The following is a 10657-nucleotide window of genomic DNA, read 5'->3' as shown; positions in this document are numbered from 1 at the left end:
CTCCCTTGTCTCCACCATGGCCCGTCAGTCCACCAGCTCCACCGGGCTCCATCGTTCCTCCGGCTCCGCCTTGGTCAGTTGTTGACCATCCGCCGCCTCGGGACTCCACTCCTCTGGCTCCGCCTCGTCCCTCCTTCCCTCCGGCTCCACCTCAGTCCTCTGTCACTCCAGCTCCACCGCGACCTTCCGGATCCCCGTCTCCGCCTCGGTCGCCAGCGCCATCTGCTCCGCCTTGGCCCTCCAGATCCTCGGTGTCGCCCTGGCTCATCGGCTCTCCGCCTCGGGCTCCTCCACCACCTGCTCCGCCAACTTCAGTCAGCCCACTGGAGTTGTCAGCCCTTCCTCCACCCTGGCTCCTCCCTCCGTCGGCTCCACCGTGGGCCGCTATCATGGCTGTGGCCTGGGTCCCACCTGGCTCCTCCTCCTGCTCTGGTTCCCTCCTGTCATCTTCCTGGCTCCTCCCTCCATCGTCACCTCCCTGGACTCTGTTAGTCGTCCTTCTCCTGGGAGTCCGTCCTCCGCCGGAACCTCCACCTGTCTGGTCTGCCTGCCAGCCCTTTGCCTTCCCCTGTCACCATCCTACATCCACTCCTTTGTCATCCTCCTAAGTCCCCCTCTGTCCCTCCCTCTGTCTCCACGGTGCGAGGATGCGCCTTCCGGGAGGGGGGCAATCTGTCACACACCTGTGAACTGTTGATTGTGGTTTCTCCCTCTGTGTCCATATTTGGTTGTTCCTGTTTGTTGTCGATAAATTAAAGTGATTATTGGAATTCTTTGTCGTCTTCGTCATCCTGCCTGTTTCCACACACCGTGTTCGTGACAAAATCATGGCCATGTTGTTATTGGCAGAGGTGTAATGCTGATGCTATAATAGGAAACTTTTGAAGATTAAACATGTATTAAACATGTCTGCAGCAGCCAGCATTACCTACACTTCACTTCTCACCCGTTTTTATAGACTCGACCAGCTGATAACAGACATCTGACACTCCCAACAGTGTTGAGTCACCCAGAGAAGAGAGAGCGTGAGATGAGTGACACATCAGACCAGAGGAGACCAGAAAACAAGGATGAAGACATCAACCTTAGTATGAGACCCTTTCACAATATCTTGTCCTGTGTTGAAGTCACTGCTGATTCTTTTAAGCCTATCGTAATAATTTAGTATTTACCTGTTGAAGATGGAGGTAATTGTCAGGGAACAGATGATCTTGCATAATTTGACTATTGGCATAAAGTCAGGTCCATATTGGAGCTTATTCAAGTAAAGAACTGACTTAGAAAAAGTCCACCTAAATGACATGTGAAGTGACCAACTATTTTGACTTTTTTATGCAACTTTTATTAGAGCTGGTACTATGCCTCGAAACCTATTTTAGATAGTTAACCACCCATCTCTGGTGAATTTTAAAGTTGTTTTTTGTGTGTGTGTGTGTGTGTGTGACTATGTATATTTGTAGTCTTTCATCCGCCCCTATTTTGGTGCAAAACCACTTCTACTCTTCCTAAAACCCTGTGCCTTTGATGGATTCTAATGAAAGGGTCTTCATCAGGAGCCAGAGCTATCATATGGGCCCCACCTGTTGTTCAGGACCCACCCTGTAACTGAAGCTTGACTTGAGGAAGTCAAATCATTGCCAGATGCCCAAACATGCTTTGACAGGCAGGGAGACTGGAGACTGGCCTATGAAAACCTGCTCCGTTAGTCTCTGCTGCTCCATTAGCACAGCTGCTTTCAACTAATAGTACTGAAGACAAAAAAAACAAAAAAAAAAACACACACACACAGAGAGTTCTTTGTCTTTAGTAATTGCATGTAAATTCCATATGTGTAAATCATAGCTAAAACTAAAACAGTGCAATAGGGCCGAATGCCACAATAAAATCTCTCCCTCCTTTTATTTTTATCCTTTTTACTCACTGTGTTGAAATTTTAAAAAGACACTTTGTATTTAAAGGAATATTCCAGTTTATTTTATTTTATATATTTTTTTTTTCAATTCACCACTCCTATGGTTTTCTATATTGCTGCAGAAAAAATAATCCATCTCTTTGTTTGTAAAAAGGAATGGAAAAAAAAGTAATGTTCTTTCAATTAAAGCCATAGTGGTCAAGCATGCAGTACTGCAATTTAATATCCAATTATTACACTATTACAAAAGTATAACCATAACACTTCACTTAAACGTTACAGATGTTGACATGGGATTAGAATCACTTGTCGGTGCAAAAATATTTCAAGTCTTTGAACACATGCTATTATCGCTCGTTCAAGATATGCACAATAGATATTTTGTCAGTAATGAATAACTAAGTTCGTCCTTTTTTAAAAAGTAACCTTACCTCAAAGGAATAATATTGTATAGTGAACATGTGCTAGTTGAGCTTCCTCGTTACAATGCCTTTAGGGCTGCACGATAAATCGCATGCGATATTTAACGCGCATCTTGTCAGAAAGCCGGTTCTGTAATCAGCGGTAAATCTCCATCACCTGCGGGCTTTCACATTGAACAGCATTAACTACACAGAGCCGTTGTTCACTGACGAGCTGCGCAAAACCACGTTCACATTCGCACGATTTTTTGCGCAGCTCGTCAGCAATATTATGTTGCTGTTTATGGTACTTGCCACTCAACAATAAGAGTCAACTCCGGCCATCAGTCTCCTGTGTTCCAAGAAAACGTCAAAAATAGCAGCATACGCAGACTTTGGGGAAAGTGAGTTAATTATGACCAAGGGCAACTGCAACATTAAATTATAAAAATCTTCCCTGTTTCTGTGTGAAACCAGTGTAAACCAAGCATCTGACAGGGTGTGTTTGTTTTGAGGATGAAGAGGCCAGGTGTGCTGTCAGATGACATTGAGCCCATTCAGTTCAAGAGAGGAGGCTTCAGGGCCACAGCTGGGCCTCGGCTAACACGGGCCCCTGATTCTGGATGCTCATCCCGGTAAAGTTCCCTTCATGAACAGACAGGGCCAGAGGTGCAGAGGACTTCGGAGGGATACCTCCTTCATATAACAGATAAATAACTGTTATTGCTGTAATTATGTTATAATCTTCTCATCATTAGGGCACACACATCTTTCTCTAAGTGGACAACGGAGCAGGTGTGTGGTTGGCTGGAGGACAGTGCTTTGGGGCAGTATGTCAGTTTGGCGCGTCAGTGGGTGGACAGCGGACAAACCCTTCTCTCTGCCACTCCACAGGAACTTGAGAAGGTTTATTCTTATTAGTATTGTTTTATATTTTGGTTATGTAGCTGTCTAAGTTGGCCTGTCACTATGGATTATAATAGTAACAGGGTAATCTGCATGTAAACTGTTTGGAAAATATTTGCACGCAAGAGAATAAATCTTGAAAAAAATTATCAACCATAGTTTTTTTTTTTTATTATTTATTTTTATTTAATTTTTTTGACATGCCATTTAAAATCTAAAATCAACCACAAAACATATACCGGTGTGCATGAAAATCTCACTGAAACAGTACAGTTCCGGTGACTCTAATGCTCTGTTTTCAACAGGAGATTTGTATTAAACATCCTCTGCACAGAAAAAAGCTGCAACTGGCTCTCAGAGCTTTTAGTAACAAGACAATGGAGAAATCTTCAGAATTGGATCACATTTGGGTTACACGTATGTACTTATATTAATAAAATAGCTATATTTTCACTTCCTGAAGGAAATACTACTGCTTGCCATGCAGCAAAGAGGGGTAATTTAGGTTTTAGGCTTTAGTTATGTGTATGTAAGTCTGCATCCTTCATAATCATTACATGATATTGCAGTATTGACAGTATTAAAATAAGTGCATGTATTTTGCCAAATTGTTTCCACTGCCCCATTTTCCATCTGCAGGTTGGCTTGATGACATCGGTTTACCACAGTACAAAGATCAGTTCTATGAAAGCAAGGTTGATGGCCGCATGCTACAGTATCTAACAGTCGTAAGACCAAAAGTTATCTCTACCCTCGTGTGAAAAATGCAATGTTTTTCAAATGAACATATTTCAACCCTTTAGAAACTGATGTTCTTTTCTCACAGAATGATCTCTTGTTCCTGAAAGTCACCAGTCAACTCCATCATCTGAGCATTAAATGTGCCATCCATGTCCTCCACGTTAACAAGTTTAACCCAAACTGCTTGAGACGCAGGCCAGGGGATGAGGTAAGACAAATCGCTGATTAAAAATTCATAATTTCAAGCTCTACAACATACATGCAGAATTATATGGGATACTTACATCAGCACACCCATATGCAAATGTAATATATGTACATATATGAAATATATGCTCATATAAATTCAAAACATAAATATACCTATATTGACAGCAATATGAGACACCTATTAGAAATTGTAACCATTTCATATATTGACATATACATTTACACCATATAATATATATGGCTCCCCTTCAGGGAACTCAAGCTGCATCAGAAACTTTTGGAACGTCTCAGCATGACCGTGTCCTGACGCATATGTGAAATCAGTCCAGTGGAATGGCGAGATGTCACGGGCAGGGTGACGTAGAGAACATGAAGCTTAAAAGCGCATCTAAAACAAACAGCGTTGGGTTTTGTGTCTTCAGCAAGCGCTCTGTGTGTGTGTCAGTCTGAAATATCTGTTGTTTGTCAGTACCAGTGGACAATCACACCTATATATGGCAAGCAAGAAAAACAGGCAGCACTTTAGACCGTGTGTTCTTCCCTGCCTGCACTAAACATTACGAGTGCGGATACACACAATCTTTGTGTTGTTTGTTTGGGAGCGGAGCACACACAATCAGCTCTTGAGGGGGCTGAATGTGTTCATGCCTAAATGTCCCAACGTGTACAAATGTGCACTATCTGGAATGATAGCTCTGCTCCCGTTAGCATTTATTCTTGAGGGAAGAAAGTCTTATGCAATTTAGACTCGAGTGGCTCGGATCTCATGGCATTATGGGTCTGCAACAAAATAATGCCGGGGGAAACTGTGAGCAGATGGGAGGTTCCCTTTCTCTCTCTTTCCTCCGACCACGTGCAACAGTGTAAATGTGTTTGCAAGCTATTATTCACAATTCTTTCAAATTGCATATAATATTATAATATTCAGCTTAACGTCCAGACCGTGTTTCACTTGTCTGGTTGTTTGGCTGCAAGTAATTCTGAGGAATTAAATGATGAAATTGTCATCTGGCTTTGAGAAGTTGGGTTGGAGATGGATCTCACCCTTTCTACTTCCTCACCTTCTAAATACAACACTCTCTTGGGGCACGGTAGCACCCTCTCCGGTTTCTTCCCATCCTCCCCCCCCCAAGGGAGAGCACAGTGCTACACATCGATGTCAGAACGTCGATGCAGAAGAGGTCAGCACATCGATGCAGAAGAGAGTGAGGGCTCACTGCCTCATTCCATTGCACATGAGGAGTTGGTGGAGGTTGTAACTTGTGCCGTAGTCAGGTTAAACATTGACTGGCTGGCCGAGAAGCAGGATGTTCTAAGAATAAATTGGATGGACACTTTTGGAGTGCAAAATCACAACCTCCACGTCGGGATCTATTGGTTTTCCCTGATCTCCACACCGAGGTGTGGAGATCATGCAATAGATCGCTGTTTTTCAATGGAAAGCTTATAAGGAATGTATTTGTTAAATTTGTGTAACCAGTACACATCAAAACATGCATAATAATCACACAGTACGTACCAGATTCATCGTAATAACGAGTCACAAATGCATCCACTGCTGTAAATCCTGGTTTCAGTTAGAAAGGCAAGGGTTCACTGAACAACATCCCATAGAGCAACTTTAGTCCAACTAAACAATAACGTTGTGATATGGATGGTTATTCCTTTGTTTGCGTCTCATTTCTTCGGGGAGAGTTATTGTTTGTATCCGTTATGGAATAACTTACGCTCAAAAAACTGTGACTTGTTAGTAAAAAAACAACATGGTTCTGTAGTATACAGTGTCTCACACAGAATGAGACCATCCACTAAAAAAAAAAGTCAAAGATATGCAGAATCTTGTTTATTTGAATTCTGGCGCTCTCTCGTGACTGCTAGTGATGCACGCTGTGACGCACCTGTCATCTGTTGGGGGCGTAACTTAGTGATCGACTTTTTGCACAAATACTTATTTTTTTCCCTATTCAACATTTTCATATATGTGTGTGTGTGTGTGTGTGTGTGTTTTGTGGGGAATGTGGCTGTATCTGTATGATAACCATCTGTATGACCGCACATCAGCATGTGATTACTAACTGTATGACCAGCTAGTGTGAATGCTGTCTATATGAACGACCATAAGAGTGTGACTTTTGACTATATGGCTGGCCATCTGTATGATTACCATCTGTATGACCAGCATGTGATTACTGACTGTATGACCAGCAATCAGTGTGAATGCTGTATGTCTGGCAATCAGAGTATGTACTTGCCATACAAAGCTAATTCTTTTTTTTTCCCTCTCTTCGTTTTTTCTTTTTATTACTCCAAAAAATATTCTTATTGTATTTTTCTAGTGCTGAAATAAATCACTTCTACAATGTCTGAGATTCAGTGTAGACTAGTCTGTAGAACCCTTACATTTGTAAGGGTTACATTTGGTGGCTATTTTTCCTCAAACGGGGTGGGGGGACTAGACATAGTCTCAGAAAAATGGCTGCAGGAATCTCATTTTTCATGGTATCTTCTTCAAATTTGAAATATAAATTCATGAGACATGTGACTTTCAACCCATTACTTTTCAACCCATTATGTATTTGTATAAAAAAAATAAAATAAAAAAAAACATTCAGTGTGGTACAATGTTTTTCAAGGCACTTCAGTGTCTATAACTTTTTATCTTTTTGAGGATTATCAACTCTGGATGATGGATAGTAAAGCCTAAAGTGTCTTATTTCCAAAGATACCTAAATCGTGTGTGTAACACACTGTTATCAGGAACTATTACCATTTTAATTTAGGTAGGTCATTTTCAGCTGTGAGTCCCAAAATGGGGGGAGCAGGTTAACAGGTTAAACAATTTTTAAAGTAGGACAGACAATTGTAAGCTATCTGTTCACCGATTCAGTATCGTTCCTGAAGGCCCTGACATTACCCATCAAGTGGCTTTGGTGGATAAAGCCTACACGGCAGACCCAGGTCTCAGCCCCTGCCGTGTGCCAGCTCCTCGCTTCAGTGCAGTAAGAAGTCTTGATTCCAGTGGCATCAGACTTCTGAGGGCAGGCCCCACTGGGGAAGAGCGGTTTACACCACATTATTCGGTGCACATCTCTCCTTAGTGCCTTCAAGAGTTTGGTCTGTTAACCCTGCCACCTGTGGTGCGTTGGGGCACATTGTTCTCCAGTGACTGCAGTTCTCAGTGTCCACCTGGAAACATGGCGGCACTGGGAGGCTTGCATCATCTGAGGAGGTTATCAAGCAGCCAGTTCGGTTTGTCCCTGCCAGTCATCTGCTTCAGGGCACCAAGCTGATTGCTCAAGAGAGACTGGTTCCCTTAATTGGGGAGAAGCAGTTCAGACCTCATTATACAGTACCCGTCTCTATTCAGTGCCCTCAGGGGCACAGCGGTCTCCAGACTTGAGTGTGTCTTGAGACTTCACACTATCCACTGTGGTTCTCCCTCTCACATCCATTTCACGTTTTACATTTCACGTCCTCTCACATTTTACAATCTAGATTTGGGTACCACTCCATACTCTCAGGTGCTTCTGTCTGAGCTGTGCTCACCATGATTTTACACTAGACAGGCATTTGTTAGTGTGGCGGAGTGGGCATTGTTATTCCCAAAGTGTTTCTGACACAGCTCGAGTTCCCTGAAAGGGGAACCTCTCTATGTTACGTATGTAACCATGGTTCCCTGAGGGGAACTAGATGCTGCGTCTCCCTGCCATACTTCCTGCATCCCTGTTAGCAGCTTGATTTGCCCTATCAGAAGATAATGCTGTTTGTTTCGGTTGCGCTTTTAAGCTTCCTGGTCTCTATGTCACCCCACCCGTGACGTCTTGCCATTCCATTGGACTGATTTCGCACATGCTTCAGGACACGGTCACACAGAAGTGTTTCCAAAGCGTTTCTGACACAGCATCTCATTCCCCTCGGGGAAACACAATGTAAATGAAAATAGGTAGATATATACAAACAATAAACAGTAAAAAACAGACAATACATATATACAAAATGACAAAGGCATAAATATAGAATGAAGATATACTGTATATAAATACAGAGATAACAAGTGAGTACAGTGAGGTAGTGCAGAGTAAAGTATAGTGCAGTGTAGAATATAATGGGTGGGATAAGTTATTGCACTTTCTTTTCTTTGAGGTAGGGGTTTATTGCACAGTCTTATGTATTGCGTGGGAGTGTGGGGGTATGCATATAAGCATTTAACTGCCTGGGGAAAGAACCTGTTTTTCAGTCTGTTTGTTTTGGATTGTATTAGTCTGTGTCTTCTCCAGAAGGGTAGTGGGGAGAACAGATGATGTCCAGGGTGAGTGGGGTCTTTTAAGATGCAGTTGGCCTTCTTTTGAAGTCAGCCAGTATAAATGTCACTGAGTATGTGTAGTGACAAACTAATGACACACTCAGCTGGCCTCACTATTTGCTGCAGGTCATTCTTCTGTGCAACTTTTGGTAACACTTTATTTCGATAGTCCACTTTAGACATTCTATTAACAGTAAGTAACTTTGCAACTACATGTCAACTAGCAGTTAGTAGAGTATTAGTAGACACTTGTTAAAGTGTCTACTAAAACACTTTCTTTGTCAACTTATTCTACTAACCCTAAACCTACCCTAACAGTCTACTCTGAGAATTAGTTGACATGTAGTTGACATATAGTTACAAAGTTACTTATAGTTAATAGAATGTCTAAAGTGGACTATCGAAATAAAGTGTAACCGAATATTTTTTTCTCCCGACAGTTTCAGGGGAAGTGGTGGTTTTCTTTAAAAATAAAAGCAGTCAAAACTAACAAAAGAGCAACAATATATAAGTGCAAATGACAAGTCTTGGTTAGCCTAATGCAGTACATGTATATAGTAATAGAATGTGCTAGAGTTAGAGGGTCAAATAAAGGTGGAACAGATTGGTAGTTGCAAATTAATGATAATTAGTTGACATGTAGTTGACATGTAGTTACAAAGTTACTTATAGTTAATAGAATGTCTAAAGTGGATTATCGAAATAAAGTGTAACCCAACTTTTAAACCACGCTGTGTAGCAGTAGGTTAGGAGGCTCTATTGCTGACCGACAGAAGTTGGTCAGTAGATTTTGAGAGAGGTGGGCATGTTTCAACTTCCCAAGAAAGTAAATTCTCTGTTGGGCTATTCCATTCTGGTGGGAGAGGGATGTGGACCTGGCGAAGTCAGCCGAGATGTGCAGACCAAGAAATATATAGCTCTCTACCCTCTCTACCTCCTTCTTGTGTACGCAGAGGACAGAGTGCTCAGTGCACTTACATTTTCTAAAGTCTACAATCATTTATTTGGTTTTAGTGAAGTTTAGGTCCAGATTATTGTGATGACACCATTCTGTGAAATGCTGAATCTCCTCCCTGTAGGCTGTCTCATTATTTTCTGTTATCAGTCCTACTATGGTGGTATCATCAGCAAACTTGAAGATGGTATTGCTAGGATGAATTGGCGAGAAGTCATTGGTGAAGAAGGAGTAGAGGAGGGGGACTAAGAACACATCCCTGTGGCGTGCCAGTGTTTAGGATGAGAGTAGATGATGTCTGAACTCCCATCTTGACGTTCTGGGGTGTGTTGCTTAGAAAATCCAGTATCCATGTGCACAGTGAGCTGCCTAGGCCATTATTGTACAGTTTTTGAATCAGTCTATGGGGAATGACTGTATTAAAAGCTGAACTGAAATCCACAAACAGCATTCTTACACAGGTGTTTCCCTGGTCCAGGTGTGTAAGGGCTTTGTGGAGAGCTGTGATGACTGCATCTTCTGTTGATCTGTTTGCTCTATATGCAAACTGAAGCTGGTCAAGGTCGGCAGAGATTGCAGATTTAATATAACATATTTTGACATCTTGACATTTTGGTATCTGCAAAATGATAATTATTTTATCAAAATAAGAGGGATCATACAAAATGCATTTTATTTTTATATAGTACTGATCTGAATAAGACATGTGTAGGGGTATGTGTTATGTCAGGAACCATGTTGAGGTTAAGAGTGAGGAGAAAGTGATCCGAGGTGTGCAGTGGCGTAACCAGCACATGATCAGTGGAGCAGTGTCGTGTTTAAATAAGGTCCAGTTGGTTGCGTAGTCGTGGGTAATAGTGGCTGAATGTGATTCAAAGGAGCTGTTGATACTCAGAGATGGTAAAGGATTCAATTTCCAATCATTAGAGATAAGCAGACCAGTACCTCGACCTCTTCCAGTCAGACCCCGTGTGGGAAAAAGAAAAATTATTGGAGAGTGCTGCAAGGTGTAGCATTGTCCTCTGGTTTGATCCACATCTCTGTCAGGGCCATGAGGCAATACAATTATGATAATTTGTAAGCTCTTAGAGAGGTAACGTGATTTTTGGCAAGGGTTTGACTTTAAAATGATACTACATCAGACAATGATTCTTTATAAATGAAACACGAATTTTATTGGCCATTCTAGATTACATTAAAACTAAGCTAAAACACACATACACACACAT

The 10657-nt window shown here is 41.9% G+C and overlaps 1 protein-coding gene across 1 annotated transcript in view; it reads left to right on the top strand.

Annotated features, from left to right (window-relative positions):
• The window catches only part of LOC107711580 (liprin-beta-2-like), a 28575-nt gene that overhangs the window by 13263 nt on the left and 4655 nt on the right, over positions 1 to 10657 (top strand). Inside the window, exons 12-19 of the mRNA XM_016516584.1 lie at positions 959 to 1088; positions 2400 to 2409; positions 2643 to 2717; positions 2829 to 2948; positions 3072 to 3219; positions 3525 to 3636; positions 3859 to 3947; positions 4046 to 4168. Of these exons, the coding sequence (XP_016372070.1) occupies positions 959 to 1088; positions 2400 to 2409; positions 2643 to 2717; positions 2829 to 2948; positions 3072 to 3219; positions 3525 to 3636; positions 3859 to 3947; positions 4046 to 4168 (807 nt within the window). The remainder of the gene's footprint in view (positions 1 to 958; positions 1089 to 2399; positions 2410 to 2642; positions 2718 to 2828; positions 2949 to 3071; positions 3220 to 3524; positions 3637 to 3858; positions 3948 to 4045; positions 4169 to 10657) is intronic.

The sequence above is a fragment of the Sinocyclocheilus rhinocerous genome, unplaced genomic scaffold, assembly GCF_001515625.1.
Source record: "Sinocyclocheilus rhinocerous isolate Xijiao unplaced genomic scaffold, SAMN03320098_v1.1 scaffold793, whole genome shotgun sequence".
Lineage (NCBI taxonomy): Eukaryota > Metazoa > Chordata > Actinopteri > Cypriniformes > Cyprinidae > Sinocyclocheilus > Sinocyclocheilus rhinocerous.
This window is presented reverse-complemented; position numbering and strand designations above follow the sequence as displayed.